The following is a 16,112-nucleotide window of genomic DNA, read 5'->3' on the forward strand; positions in this document are numbered from 1 at the left end:
ACATATACATTGGCATTACCTTGATTGTTTTCACTAAGTTGGCAGTACTGTTCGCCACCTCTTTGGCTGACTGGACAAAGTGCCTCTTAGCCACAGGATTGGCTGTTTTGGAGGATGCAATGCGGCAGGCATTGCACAGTGCTGAAGTGTGTTTGGCAACTATGGTGGCAGCTGAGAGAACCTACAGAACAAGCAAACAAGTGGAGACAAAGCCAGCAACAAACAGAACAATACACAACTTCACAACATTTCCTAACATTTAGTAAAAACTATGCCCGACTGCTTTATACCAAATGGCAAAAATACACCCATAAAACACAACATTAAACAAAAAGGGGTAGGATGCTGATGATATGATACTTCTGGGTCATAGAATCTGGCAGAATATAGCACATAGGAGAATTGTGTACTACTAACCTTTATGTTGTGCTTTTACATTCATTACTCATTTCAATCCACAACATGAATAATAGATATGATGATTCATAACAGATAAGTGAACTTATGAATGGGAAGGTTCTGTCACTATAATACTGCACATTTCATGGTCTTTCAAGGATACCCAGCTTTAACTTACCTGGGAAGGGCTGCTGGCGGGGTCCACTAGATTCTGGCATGCCATTTGGATGGCTTGATTAGCTCTTGCAAACTGAATTGGGTCCACAAGCCCTTGCTGTCCTGCCTGGCTATTGGGATCTGAAATTCCCACCAAGTAGGCTGCCTAAGTAAAGAAAGAGGATAAGAACTTTTAGCTTCATTAAAAGGTCTCACTAAATAAGGTAGTAAATCTAAGAAAATAATTTCTTGATAAGGCTTATACACACACACATTTTGACTTATTCCTTTTAAGATTTGATTTGATTATTTTGGCCCACCTATTTCTTACCTGTGCAGCAGCTTCTGTTAGACCACATAAAGCCTTGGAGGCTACACCCACACAATCGCCAAATGCTGGCAAATCTCCAGTTTTTGCATTCTGTGAAATTCCAGCCATGGACTCTCCAAGAACCTTAAGAAAAATCCATGAACACTTGATTAATGTGCTGGCAAATTCCCTTTATTGTGTATAAATATTCAAATGGCACTAAATATCTATGTCTGTTGATCTCTTCATATTTAGACCAGGGAAGGGAAGGTTCAACTATTGACAAAGAACAGGGATTTTATGATGTGAATCACACAGAGGCAGATTTATTAAAAGTGTCTAAAAGTTAAACAGTGCAAAGTTAGACTTATACTGCACTAGATTTATCGAATAATGGCTCAGTTTAAGACCCTCTAGTCAAATGTTACCTCTCATATGTTGTTCAGTTTTTGCCAGTAAAGATAAATTTTGATGTCCTTTGTAGTTTTTGTCGCAACAGTGTTTAAAAACTATCTAACCCCTTAAAATACTCTGTGTAGTGCATCTAAAAAAAAGAATTTATACACCAATTGACAGATAGAGATTGACCAACCTACCCTATAGTCTTTGTGGAAAAACACCACAGCAATTTTAACCAGTCCAGAAGTGGATCAACGATTAAGCTTAAAGGTGGAGGCTTAATTTATCTTCTGATTGTTTATTCTTTGAAATACTCAATTATTATAAACTATTCATAGTAATGGCTTTAAGTAGGCCATTTAAGTAATTAAAGGAATTTTATTTACTTGTATTCATCTGGAACAACACTGATTTTTTTTTTGTACAGTAATGTGGATACTGTAAAAAAAAATCTTGTTTGGGGTCTCTTTTTTTACCTTTGAATTCTCCATAACACTTTCAATGCAGTCAAAATACGACAAATCACTGACAGGCTCATTGGGATTCTCAAGCATTCCTTTCACAGTCTGAAACAAAGAGTCGGGACAAGATGAATCGTTAAGGCTTGAGAAAGCTTGAATATAAAGTGAACACTGCATGCAAGTGGATAGGGGATAACAACCTGATCTGTGGGGATCTGACTGCTGGGATTCCTACTGATCTCAAGAATAAGTAAGACTGTCCTTACTATTTGATGGAGCGGGGCAGAGCATGTGTCCTACCACTACAATCAATACTATGGAAGCATTGGAAATTGTAGAGCACAGTGTCTGCTGTTGTCATTAGAGGGGGTCCCAGCAGACAGCCCCTGACAATTAGATTCTAATCCCCTCTCCTGTGGATAGAGGATAACCATCAAACTTAGGTCAACCTCTTGAATATTTCTCACCCTGCAAGGAGAGCAGGGAAGGGAGGTGCCTCTGCACACATTACTGCATGTAAAGGAGATGCGGGGATCTTGTTCTATGAACAGAATAGTGGACAGCAGATTTCATAGGTTTGGCCCCCCTATAGGCCACACCTATAGTTTAAAACAAAAAATAAAAGAAAAAAAAAAATTTTTAGTGTGGGAAACTTCCAATTTTTAAAGAAAGTGATTTGCAGTTATGTTACGGATGGGGTAATCCGAGTACAAGTTGTGTAAAAAATTAGTGACTAGTTAAATCCACAGGGAACACATTTAGTGAACATGTATTATGTGATAAGTGATCTGTCATGGTGGTGATAACAGATGCTTATAGTTAAGAGAAACTGCGTAAACTGAGATTAGAACAATAATAAAACATAAAAATGTCATGGTTTCTGCATTGAAGAAAATCCCATGGAATAGGTGAATGCACGTTTTCCTACGAATGATCCCATATGCACAGATCAATTCCTTTCTTTTTTATTTACATATTTCACACAATATATATATAAAAAAGCATAAAATGTATTGCCACTCTTGGCACTTGCACTGCTGTGAGGTAGGGGTCATGTAAATATACTTGTTCTCTAAGTGGTATATCGAGAGTCATCATCAAACAACAGACCTCCAGCTCTCGCAGAGCATTGTCACATTCTTTCTGTCCGGGCGCTTGTTGGGTGCATAGGGTGATCAGCTGGTTTATGCTTTCTGTCACGGCCCTGGAAACACACAAAGCCGGTTCAGCAATTATGAGACTGTACATGCAAGTACTCAGCTACAGGTCTATGGAGTCAGGCAATAAACTTATGTGTAGCCTTCATACTCTTCATAGAAGAAAGTAAAGAAAGAGAGAGGATGGCAGGGCACAGCCAGACAGAAAGTCAGCATGAGAATATAAGTTATATTGTATGTCCAGAACATCCACAAATCTGAATTGAAAGACCTGGAACAATAAGAGACTGAAGTATTTAACATGTCACAAGTTTATGACACAGCAAATGTAATCTCGGGACCCCCACCTTGCAGCAGCCGCCAGGAGATTTTTGGCACTTGGAGCTCCAGAATCTACAGAGAGAGACTTTGCAGCAAGGAGCAGTTTGCTAGAGGCCATTGAGATGGTTTTGAGGTTTCCTATGACTTGTATCTGGTCCTCTTTACTCTGTAAAAATATAGTAAGAACAAAAGGTGAGAAAAATCCTAAAACACAGTAAGATTTCATGGAGAAGTTTCTATCACTTCTGCTGCTTTTCTTCCTACGACGACACATTCTCGTGGTTGACATACAGGTCTTCGGATCAAATTCTTTAACTGTTGATGTTTGCGGTCTGATTTTATTGTGAGCAGATCATGCATTATTCAACATTAAAGCCTTATCCATTTACCAATATAACTAAGGTTTCAGGTCAAAATTTTAAAGGAATAGAAACATCAAAAAATGTAAATGACTTTTTTTTTTAACAATTTCCTCTAACATGATTATATAATTACAGAATGTACAATAGCTCATATAGCTCATAAATGTGTTACCTGTTCTCACAAGAGGGGCTAGAAATGTTGACTACAAGAAAAAAGCAGGATACTGTGGCTGTACAATGTAAAATGCATATTCTCACTTTATTATTACTTTAGATATCTATTACAAATTCTAATATTTTTGAGGGGTTATTTCATTAGATGCAACTACATCACTCTGTAATTGCAGGTTCCAGGGCTAACCTCTTTATCTAAACTGCAATAACAAACACCATTGCTATTAAAATCTTATCTAGTATTACGAGTAGCTAACCTTCAGATGACTGGCCAACCACGTAATACAAAGATGCCTTCAGGTTGCAGGAATGGAAGACACTCATACAGAGTAGATCTCCAGCCTTGTGCGAGGAGAAGGGGAACATTCTCTAGAATACCCATGTACCAAAAATTAACTCTTTTAGATGGTAGTTATATGTATTGACACTGTTCTGTAGATTTAGTGTAAGTGTTACTATTTTATTATACAGGCAGTCCCCGGGTTACATACAAGATAGGGTCTGTAGGTTTGTTATTAAGTTGAATTTAAGTTTGTATGTAAGTCGGAACTATATATTTTATCATTGTAATCCGAGCCAGAACTTTTTTGGTCTCTGACAATTGGATTTAAAAAATGTTGGGTTGTCATAAGAATAAGGATTAACACTAAAGCTTAATTACAGACACCTTTGATAACTGTTCCAACTGATAATTGTAGCCTAGGACTAAAGTACAATAAATTACCAATATCCAGAGGTCCGTTTGTAACTAGGGGTAGTATGTAAGTCGAGTGTTCTTAAGTAGGGGACTGCCTGTATATAAAAAATGCTTAGCAATTTTATTATATGTATTACCGTATATACTTGAGTTTAAGCTGGCTCAAGTATAAGCCGAGGCCCCTAATTTGACCACAAAAACCTGGGAAAACCTATTGACTCCAGTATAAGCCGAGGGTGGGAAATGCATTGGTCACAGCCTCCCTAGTATATCACCTGCCGGACCCTGCCCCATAGTATACAACCAGCACCTGCCCCCCAGTGTATAGCCTGCCAGCCCATTTCCCCTAGTATATAGCCAGCCCCCTTCCCCAGTATATAGCCAGCAGCGGGGGACGCCGGAAAGGTGAGTTTTGATATTTTTTAACTCGAGTATAAGCCGAGTTTGGGTTTTCAGCACATTTTTTTGTGCTGAAAAACTAGGCTAATACTCGAGTATTATTATTATTGGTTTCTTTTAAGCTGAGTCCCCTAAGGTACATAATTTAATATACAACATAATTTATTTATGTGGATAGACTGCTCCACAATATGATTTAGAACGTCTATACGAAAATATTTTACATGTTCAGTTACAAATTATAAATAACTAGGAAGACAACTGCACTAAAACTGTTCAGAAATGTTTGTTATTTATAGGGTGGAGGTAAATCCAAAACCAAATAAAAGTTCACACATCAGTATCACAATCTGACCTGTGTCTGTCCAGCCATTTCAATTCCAGCATCGAGGAACTCGTCAAAATCTTCACTAAATTTACCAGAAGCAGCTGCCAACTCTCCACTTTGCCCCCTTGAAGCATGGACCACCTCCCCAGCGGACTGGTTCAGATCCTCTGCTGCCTGGTTTAATTCACTTTGTGCCTCTTGGAAAGACTTGGTGCTGGGAGGAAGCTAAATGGAAAGTTCAAAGATACCATTGTCATTTCAAAGAAGAACAACAAGGGGCTGTAATGCAATGTGTAATTGAAGAGTAGTATATACAAGAGTTGCCATGAAGAAAGGTCTCTTCTTCACACAGTACTGGGTGTACAGCATTCCTATGGTTGTAAAGTAAGCAAACAACATAATGCAACATCATATTAGGTCTTCTTAACTTGTCGCTGAGCTCTGCAACTGTGAAAAGATTTGTGGCCTTAGAAGCTACATATAAACACTCACCGAATCCACCAGCAACTTCTTGCTGGACTCCCCAATGCTCTTCAGTGCCATGTCTACATCCTTCTGCCCCGGAAGGCAGTTCACACAGTTATTCAGGGAATGAGAGACAGCTTTAGCCACCTTAAAAAAGAGCATATGATAATCAAAATTTAAAAGCAGATTTGGGCAAGGCTCACAAAATGAGCATTATATATACACCATCAGATGTGCAAGACAGATGATAAAGTGTGAAATGTCATGCCCAATTAACAAAGAGTAAGATAACAAGTTTGTTCTCTTAATGTATGACCAAATTGACAAAGTAACCGTCCAACACAGTTCTAGGGAAAGATACCCTGGAACAAATATTTTATGGGGTAGACAATCGAATATATAAAGCTGAGTATGGTGTGTGCGTGTATGTATGTTGTATTTATGTAGGTCCGATAAAGAAATCTGCACTATTGTGTTTAAAATCACCAAATTTTGCACAGCCGCTCTATGTGACTCAAGGAATGACATAGATAGACTAGGTTTTCAGTTGAAATTTTTACCCCACCCTTTCCAAAATACACCTATTAACCACCATACACAGAAGCCATTGTCTGCTGTGGCAGTTAACAACCAATCACAGCTCAGCTCTGAGCTTTTATTGGTTACTATAGGCAATGAGTATAAGACAGTTTATGTGTGAGGTAATATGTTAAGTAATATGTGAGGCGATATAAGGTAATATGTGAGGTAATATGAGATATGTTCTCAATTACAATGCTTATATCATCTGTGATACTCCAGTCACATCCAGAGCTGCAATCATCTATCTACAGTTGGATCATCTCAGATGCCTACAGTTCTAGCTGTTACTGCAGAATCTGCAGAATCAGATTCTTATAAGATTCTACAGAATCGGATTCTTATATGATTTTGCAGAATCAGAATCTTATGCGTGAGTTCATATGATTTCAATTGTGCCCCTTACATCATATGCGATACTCTGGTCACACCCAGAGCTGCAGTCTTATCCATGCTTTATATACTCCAGTCACATCTAGAGCTGCAATCATCTATCTACCTTTATATCATCTCTTAAAACTGCAAACTAATGTGTACATTCTTATTGGCTGGATTTTAGCAACAATCCAACGACCTACTGATCTTAGTTGATTAAATTGAGCGACTGGGCATGTGTTACTACCAGCACTACACAAATTGGTTGGATATACTAAGAAGAAACAGATATTGCAGTTATATTCTTATTATGAATACTGTTCTATTTTTTGGAATAATGTAAAAAGAAATGTCATATTTAACCATGGGGTCATGCCTTAGTAACAGTAAACCCTTTCAAGTCTTATGTATATTTCTGATTTAAGGGGTTGTCTGACCTGAGCCAACCTCTGCTGGACTTCAGCGTCCCCAGGAGCCACTAAAGCTTGTTTTGCTTCCTGGATGAGCTTGGCTGACCCATCCATCACATCTCTGGCCGAATCCAACATGTCACTTGCAGCCTGTGGATCACTTGTAGAAGCCGCAACCCCTCGAGCTGCCTGTGCCAAGGTTTTCAGGGCCTGTGCAGTTTCCCTTGCGGCAACACCTAAACAGGAGAATACATTCAGTAGTTAGACCAGATGATGGGTAGTAAAATAAATGTGACTTTATGAGTCACTAAGGACCATTAGGTAATTAAATTACTGTACATTATAACATTTCTATTCCTGAAATACAGGTTGGAAAAGTAAGGTGCATTTAAAGCAGATCAATAGAATCTGGCAGGTGAAACAATTGTGAAACTTTACATCTAGCCAACAATAGTCCTGTGTATAAATATCAAAGAAGTGTTGATATTCCAGAGTCTCGTCTATGAACCAGTATCAGCAGAATTAGCATGTCTGCTATCTAGTGCTACAATTCAAAGGATATCCAAGGTTAAAGGTATGGCTGCTGCCAACTTCTTAATGGCAATTGTCTTTATTACAAAAAGGGGATGCCCCAACATTTTAAATATATACTATCAAGGAAACGTGAAAGTAATTGGCCAAGGAGTAAACTAAATATAATTTGCTGCTGCAGAATATAATTATTTCATGCCGTAAATCAGTCCCTAGATATGGAGAATAGTAAAAGGGAGGAAAAATGTGCAATATTCATATTACATTCTACTTTTACATGAACATAGGAAAAAATACTGGAAGTGCTGATAAAATGCTTATAGACAAGCCCTTAAATGATGATACCATACATACATACTAAAAATGTATTACTTTTGAGACCCCCTAGGGTACTTTAACCGTAGATCGTCTGATCTTTCCTACCATATACTGCAATAATACATGCATTTTTACATAGTATTCATTATAATGAGCCACTGGCCACTGTAACAAATCTTTAGAAGCCATGCAGCCTCGGGTCTGACAGAGACCCAAGGATGTCATGGCAACCAATCGTCGCTCCCCAATGACATCCCAGGGAGCGACTATCGTAAGAAAGATGGCAGTGCTTATGCGCCACTGTCTTATAAATGCATTGGAAAAGTGAATACTCATGATTGATGCTAGCACTGATCGCAGGTATAAGCTACAATATGCAGCAAGCCCCAAATCTGTATGAAGAGGGCTCACCCCTCTTCATACAGCCTCAGCACCTCAGAGCACAATAGGGTTGAAGGAAATCCATCACCAAAATCCATCATAATAAACCAGAGGAATTTAGTCGTAGATTCATGCACCGTGACTGTGCTAACCTTCTTATTTCTTATATATTACTATATTACTTCCCCCCTCCAGCTTTGTGAGATTACAGCAGGCAGGACTTGCAGCACGAAGGTTATCAGGTAAGGCCCCTCAAAGTACGTCAGGCTCATTAGCATAATTTTTAAATGTTGATTTTAAATGTTGTTGTGCCTCTGTCTATGAGTAAGTGTCCCTGGTTTATCATTATGGATTTTGATGGTAAATTTCCTTTAAAGTGACAAAAACACACAAAAAAGCTGTACAATTTAGAGAACTGCTATTAAGCTATTCATCCTAATAACTGATTCACAAGTTCTATATGTGGAAAGTGGAGAACGCTGCTGCCCAACAATAAATTAAGGCCTACCTACCAAAAATAAGATAAAGGTAAGAGATAAGCGTGCTCAAGGTTCATGTATCATAGAAACAACAGTCAGGTTTGCTTCTCCGACAGTAATCTGCAGTCAAGGGAAAGTGGAGCCATCCCAATACACATTAGTCAGCCAGTCTATTCACAATTAATAGGATTGGCTTGCATTAATGTAATGAGCATGGGCACCTTAAGTGAGCTAAAGGTATTTCCAAGAAGGAAAGAAACACACCTTTTTTGATAAAGTGTATGCTGATAAATCAGTGATACCAAATCTGGCTGCTCACCAAGAAACACATTACACAGAACCCATTGTTCAGAAGGAACTGAGGTACAATGTGTTCTCATGGTTTGTGAGGACATCAGACCTGTGTTCAGAACTACAGAGTATTGCAGAACAATACTCCTGGAAACAAACGGATTCCAAGATCATAAATAGGTGAAGAGGTTACACTGCTATTACATAGAGTCAATATACTCACAATGTTTTACTATAGTTGGTAATGTGTACCCCTGTACAATATGGCTGCAGGATGGATACATCCACATTAATATTTGCAAGACGCTCTCCATACATAATCCAGTTTTTCTGCTTTTTTTTTCTACCACTGAGCTTATCTAGACCATTTCTTCACACTCCCATTCTGGATGAAGATCAGAAAACATTTCTGCCACATAATGTATTATTACACTGGATCAATAGCTGGAAGATATACTGGTGCCATTCTGTCTCACCAGCCAGTCCTGGCTGTCTAAGCTACATCTGTGTATTACATGTACAGTACTTTCCAATCATTTTACTAGAGGACAGGAATTTATCAGGCACACTTATCTCCTATGCATGAACTTACATCATAGAAGCCAGATGACTAATGCGTCATTTGGAATGGATAACTGAATATGAGGAAATATATGAACTGTGAGTGAGACTTCCTAAGGGACAGTACAAGGAAAAACTTTCCACTTTCTCTATTCTTAACCATTACAGGAGTTGTCCAGGAGTTTTGTTAGATGGTCTCTTCTACATGTATGGCAGTGAGGTGTAATTACCTTGTCTTTACGCTGCAGCTTAGGGGTTAAAGACAAGCAATAGGAAAATACAAAGGATTAGAAATAGAAATTATTCAGAGATAATTTAAGGTTGTGGTGCATCAGAGAAAACTTCTCTACTTAAAAGGAATCAGGCATGATTACCTCCCTACCAGATGCAACTGCTGTGTTAGGCAACCCCATTTTTCCAGCTGCTCCTTCCATGCCAAAAATTTACTTTAGAAATATGGAAATGAGGGTGAAGTACTTTGGCACAGCACCTAAGCTCCAGTACCACAAGAATAAATATTTCCCGAGCTACGCTTCCACCACCTTTTCTCAACCTTCCCCTCAAATGTGTCACACCTAGGTCCTGCGACATGTGTAGCCAGAGCCTTGAGGTCCTCTGCCAAAGCACTTGAGCCATATTCAAATATTTCTAAAGTGAGTTTTGGCATGGAAGCAGCACAGAAGTATAGATGATGTGCGGGGATAGCCCTATATGACACAGCAGTGCGGAAGGTAAAATGTGAACACCATTAAGTTTCCAAAACCTGTGCCATACAATATTTCTAATGCAGTGTACCTGATCAGGTCCACAGTGACACTAGAGGGAAAATAGAAGCAATTCTAATGCTTCCAACCCTCCGATTTCCAAAAACATAATGCTCAAAGAGCACCATATCTAGAGTAAAGGCAGCAGCACTATTGGTCCAGGTTGTCAAGATGCCAGTGGTAGGGCGTGACAAATGAGTAATATAATTATATACTGAACAGGCAGAATTCCTATAGTGTATAATACTTAAGATGTCACTCTCCTAGCTGACAGCTATTCCAAATATCATTCTCCATACGCATACACACTCAGTTCCTGCCCATCTACATGTGTTATAAATAGAGAAGGGAGAAAACAGTTTTAGAGAAAATCTACCATAAAAATCAAGGGCACTTGCTCATAAATCCAGGCACCATGACTGTGGTAATCTTCTTATATTTGTTATCCATGGCTTCATTCCTTATAAAATAAACTTTAAAAAATATTCTAATAAGTCTGAGGGGCCCTGGGGAGTGTTTCTAGACCCCCCTGTTGATGTCTTTACACAGGCTGTTACAATGAGCAGGACATGTCCCCACCCCCCATGCTCTCTCTCCCTCGGGGACCCTCAGGTTAATTAGCTTATTGTTAAAAGTTTATTTTAGAAGGAAGGAGGCCATGGATAACAAATATAATAAGATTCCCAAAATCACTGTGCCTGGATCTATGAGTAAGGCCTCATTCACACGGCAGTTGGGGGGCGTATATACGGCCGACAATGAGCACACGGTGCCGTATGGAGGGGTACGGTGATAGGACAAGTCCTATCTTTCCCTGGAATATGGCGCCGTATGCCATGTTTCTCTACGGAGAGGGGTGGGGGTGAGCAGCGCGTGCCCACTGTGCTACAGTGGTGCAGGTTTATCATGCTGGATTTTAATGGCAGATTTTCTTTAAAACACCTCTCTTTAGGAGCATGTATAAATTAAACATGCCTTCTCATCCCTGAGATGTCACTATATCCCCATACCTGTAAGAAATATAGTGAGCTGGTCTTGCCATAATCTTAAGCATCCCAAGATGCTTTTAATATACAATATATAATTTTTTGTTTTAATGCTCACTTGCAGGAATACATATCCACCCGTGCCAGCGTTCATGGTTAACATACTTTCCAAAAGATATAATAAAGACACAAAGCTTCAAAAAATAAAATGCAAATCCCTCTAATCTATTCTATCTGAATTATGTAATAATGTGCACACAGCTGGTTTCACCCTGCCAGAGCTTAAAACTGTTCCTTGCCTTAAATGGAAACTAAATGTGACTTATTTAATAGGAGAGTGAAGATTCGGGAAGAAGCTGCCAAATTTGTACTCACAAATATCTTCCTCCTAGGACCCATTGGTATACATTAGCACATGGAGCAAGGAGTATAGATGAGGTTTACATACATGAGAATCACTGTTCTCCGGGACCTCTCTCTTTATTTCACAGATCACAACCAATTCTCAGAATGGATGAACTGTACAAACCAGTCATTTGGCCACAGATTCATCTACATCTGTAACTTTTTACAGGAGATTGAGAGTATAAATAATGGTCTTGTTATTTCACCAATGTTTAACCTATAACTTGCATGAAGACAGAGAAATAAAAGGACTGACTGCACTGGTTACATATCTTCAACGTTACCCAATTTCTACTAAATCAATTACTCAAAATAGACCGCCAAACCATTTAAACAATCTGGTGGGCCTGGCTCAAAGGTGTTGACCACTTATAGAAAACTTTAATAAGGTAAGTATGAGTCACTAATCGGGTCACCCACATTATACTTACCCTGATTATATTTCCTGTTCTTGCTGAGAGTTGCTGGTCACACAACCCTCAAGCAGAATGACTCAGGACTTCCTGCTGGCTTCTGGCAGAGGCCATGTAGAAATTACCACTCCCATATCAGCGGCTGGATGGACATGCCAAAAACATTGGTCACTTGACACACAGCTCCAAATGCTTAACTTATATATAATATAAGTTACTTACCGTAAATATAATTTGCATCAATATATTAATCAGTTCAGTGGTTTGAGATGTGGGTCAAGTGACTAATGTCTTTGGTAAAGTCTTCATGCCCTCTGCCAGAAGCCAGCAGGAAGTCCTGAGTCCCGCCACCCAGCGGTCACTTGGGCAGCAGCTCCCAGCACAAATGGGAAACCTTATCAGGGCAAGTATGATATGGATGACCCTATTAAGGTCTTATGCTATACTGCACAATGTTTTAGTTTGCTAGAAAGATTTTAAAGTTCATTTTAGCATTCCTATGATTTATATGTATGAATTGATAGGCCGGTCTCTTTTTTCCAAACTTACTATGAAACTCTCATCCTAGACATCAGATAGTTGTTGATCTTACATGTACTCTATATTACACTCAGACAGAAGGGTGTAGAGCTACTTGTGTACCGTGAGCTATTGGTCATTTGTAGGCCATGTGGATCGTTCAGAATGTAGCTTTCATTATGGGAGCCCATACAGTAACTCAGGGCACCTTATGCCATGGGTGGAAATCATTGCCCTTGAATATCAATCTGGCCATTGGTTTATTTATCAGCAGTAAATGCTATTTTGTGTGTTTATGTTTTGAAAACATAGTATGTGATCAATGCAATATCTGATATATATATATCTATATATATCTATATATGTTACCAAATTTTTGTGAAAAGAAAAATAAATTTCTACCTGTGTAATGTTCATTTCCCTGAGCTGCACATGTCAGCAGCTGAGCCATGGAGGAGCCGACAGTCTTAGATGTGCTGCCAAGGTCCTGAGCACACTTCTCCAGCTGCAGGGTCACAAACATGAGAGATTTTACACACAGCACATCAACGCCAACAATCAGTATGTACTAATAGCAATTCTGCAAATCTATTTTCTATCCTTTTATTTTGAATGAGATCATGATACAAATACATTTTCCTTAATGTTCCTTAATGTTGGACCCATGCATGTTTTTCATGGTTCCACGTGGAGGCTGTAGAATACTTAGAGTAGGTCTTCTACTTGTGCATGTACACGTCTCCAGCCTGCATCTTACATTATAGCACAGCTGGCTTTTCCAAGTACTTGTAGGTGATGACTTCTACTACAAGATCAATGGCTGGCCTTAGATTTCCATGTTCATAATAGCTGACTACATAGTGGTGGCTTCAGTCTAAGAAGGTTTACTTCATAAGACTTGACTTTAAAGAAAAGTTTATGTGACATTTTTGGTTTATGGTAACATTAGTTATATAGTTATCCAGTTTGTTTTTCCAATTTGGAATAATGGAGCCAACAAGAATTCTGTAAAGAGCAGTAAGCTATACTGGGAGGGGTCCTCTGCCTTGTTATGTATATTGTAACATTTCAAGTTTGGAGTAATTCAGTGGTCCAAACAGCAAATCTGAACAAAGTGTTAGAATGACAGAATTTGCCACAATCCTTTATGATCCTGGCCAGAATCATTATTCATTTTTTTAATGATCTGCGCAAATTTAATTCAGCATAACAGGATTATCTAGAATGACTGTTATTTACGATTGTTTTTTATATCATTTTTATTTTAGCATATTGGAAACAAGGCATTCTGCGCTGAGTCAAATATGTCTATATAAATTTCATTGTACATATAGCACAGAGACATATTACAACAGACATAATAGAGGTTAATAATAATTCTTTATTTACATAGCACACACAAATTACGCAGCACTGCACAAAGCAAGGTTTGAAACTTGTACATACTCCTCTTTATAACATATTTACTAGTGCCCATCAGAAGCCAGGCATGTGATATTAATTCTCATGACTTGAAAAATTCAGGTCCTAGGTCTTTAACCCCTTAGATGCAACTAAAAACTGTATTAACATTTTTTGGGTTTAGATTAAAACCACAAAAAAAACTAACAAGAAATATTTGTTATGAAACAATTCCCCCCAAAAGTCTTTAAAGAAAACCTGTACGATTTTTCTGCACAGGTAAAGACCAAAGTTATACAACTATAATATTTATCCCGCACAGTGAACACTGTTCATATTAAACAAAAAGTGCTAAAAGTGCTAGTTATGGTCCATCCCATACAAAAACTATTTTTATAAGCAAAGCATTTATAAATCAGCAGTACTCAAAAATAGTGATATGGAAAACTGAAAAAACAAGCTCTTATACAGAGATGTAAAAACAAAAGTTTACCTTTATTTTTATGTGGGGGAAAAAATTAAATAATGTCAAAAGGTGACCTAGTCCGTGACGAGATAATTTATTAATGTTATTATTACCGTCTCTCCTGGAAGGGGTTTAAGTTGCCTCTCTGTAGCTGCCATCTTTGCATCCTGCAATTCATTCTTAAGTGTCTGGACGGAATTGAGGGCAGAATCAATTTCCATAGGACCACATGCTTCATGTGCCTGGTTAAAAAAAAACAATAAAGTTACCTAATTATTCATCTTTTGCCAATACAGGTACATAATCCGCATTTTCTCACCTTCTGGGTAGCTGTACGCAGCTCAGCCAAGCTGGTGGCAAGGTTCTTGGCGCACTGACCTAACTGCATGGCAGCTGCTTGATCTGTCACAGTGGGTACAGCAGCTTTGGCAGAAGCAACCATCTTACTTCCAGGCTGTATTCAAAAGAATTGATACTAGAATCATTTTTACACAGAATAAATTAGTGTTCCAAATACTGTAAATATCTGTGATAAAACGCAGGACCTCACAGCACAAAATTATAAAATAGAGAGTAATTTTTTTAAAGAGAACCCGTCATGCAAAATAACCCCCCTAGACTAAATATATTTTCATAAACTGCCATTAGAGAGCATTGCCTCTATCCCCTCATTGTCCCTCTACATGCCTGTAAACCTAAGCAATGAGGTCCTAAAGCTGTATGCAAATGACCTGTGAAATGTCCAATGAAGCATTAGCATATTCATGCTGTCCACTCTATTCATGAGTGGGAGGCACAGCCACACCCCCAGTGCATGACTGACAGCCTGTATAATGATGTGAGGCTGTATAATGATGTGCTTCCTGGTGCTGGTGGCCACGCCCCCTGCAGCCTGTGTGTGCATGTGTGTGTGTGTATAGGAGAGATACAGCAGCTCCAGGCAGCCATGTTACAGCAGAACATGTCAGATTCATGTGTAGCTGATGTCACATGTGTATTAGGAGGATGCAGCATGTCAGCAGATGCAGTACACACACTAGCCATGCTTTACTATACATTACACACAGACATGAGCAGGGGGAGGGGAGGGGTAACAGGGGTGACATCACTGCCTCTGACCATGTGACCAGCCTCATTTACATGATAAAGAATAGATGATTTTACAATGATTAATGTATGAAATAACTAGATAAAGGCTGTGATGGATCCTTGTGAGCTGCTCCAACAGGAAGAGGTGACAGGACAAGCGGCAGAGACCTGATGACAGGTGTCCTTTAAGCAAACCAATTCTATAGAGAAATGTCAATTCATTCTTTAAATGTACATGGGATAATAAAGCCAAACCATTATGATTGGCTATATTACATAAGGAAAGTCATGGAGGGCTATTAAATGGGGAAATAGTTTGCCATAAGTCATAACTGCTAATAGATTTAACAGTTAATTACTACAGTTTTTCTATTCATTTTTTGCATAAGTAGGTTTAGCATTTAAATGACACTATTTTTTCACACAGCAAGTCATGGCCTCAACATTTGAGGACAACCTAAGATCAGTAACCAGTGATATGGTGATTCACAATATTAGATAAGAATTTGTGCTAAA

The 16,112-nt window shown here is 38.7% G+C and overlaps 1 protein-coding gene across 4 annotated transcripts in view; it reads right to left on the reverse strand.

Annotated features, from left to right (window-relative positions):
• The window catches only part of TLN2 (talin 2), a 148,433-nt gene that overhangs the window by 33,117 nt on the left and 99,204 nt on the right, over positions 1-16,112 (reverse strand). For 3 of the 4 annotated variants that reach the window (XM_072147780.1, XM_072147779.1, XM_072147782.1), the window contains 12 exons: positions 14,827-14,961; positions 14,621-14,749; positions 13,043-13,145; positions 7,020-7,228; positions 5,656-5,775; positions 5,191-5,388; positions 3,230-3,369; positions 2,836-2,929; positions 1,741-1,830; positions 887-1,009; positions 578-721; positions 20-181 (listed from right to left, as the gene is read on the reverse strand). In XM_072147780.1, the coding sequence (XP_072003881.1) occupies positions 20-181; positions 578-721; positions 887-1,009; positions 1,741-1,830; positions 2,836-2,929; positions 3,230-3,369; positions 5,191-5,388; positions 5,656-5,775; positions 7,020-7,228; positions 13,043-13,145; positions 14,621-14,749; positions 14,827-14,961 (1,647 nt within the window). The remainder of the gene's footprint in view (positions 1-19; positions 182-577; positions 722-886; positions 1,010-1,740; positions 1,831-2,835; positions 2,930-3,229; positions 3,370-5,190; positions 5,389-5,655; positions 5,776-7,019; positions 7,229-13,042; positions 13,146-14,620; positions 14,750-14,826; positions 14,962-16,112) is intronic. The other variant, XM_072147781.1, reaches the window with a different exon arrangement.

Source organism: Engystomops pustulosus, chromosome 4 (genome assembly GCF_040894005.1).
Source record: "Engystomops pustulosus chromosome 4, aEngPut4.maternal, whole genome shotgun sequence".
Taxonomy (NCBI): Eukaryota; Metazoa; Chordata; class Amphibia; order Anura; family Leptodactylidae; genus Engystomops; species Engystomops pustulosus.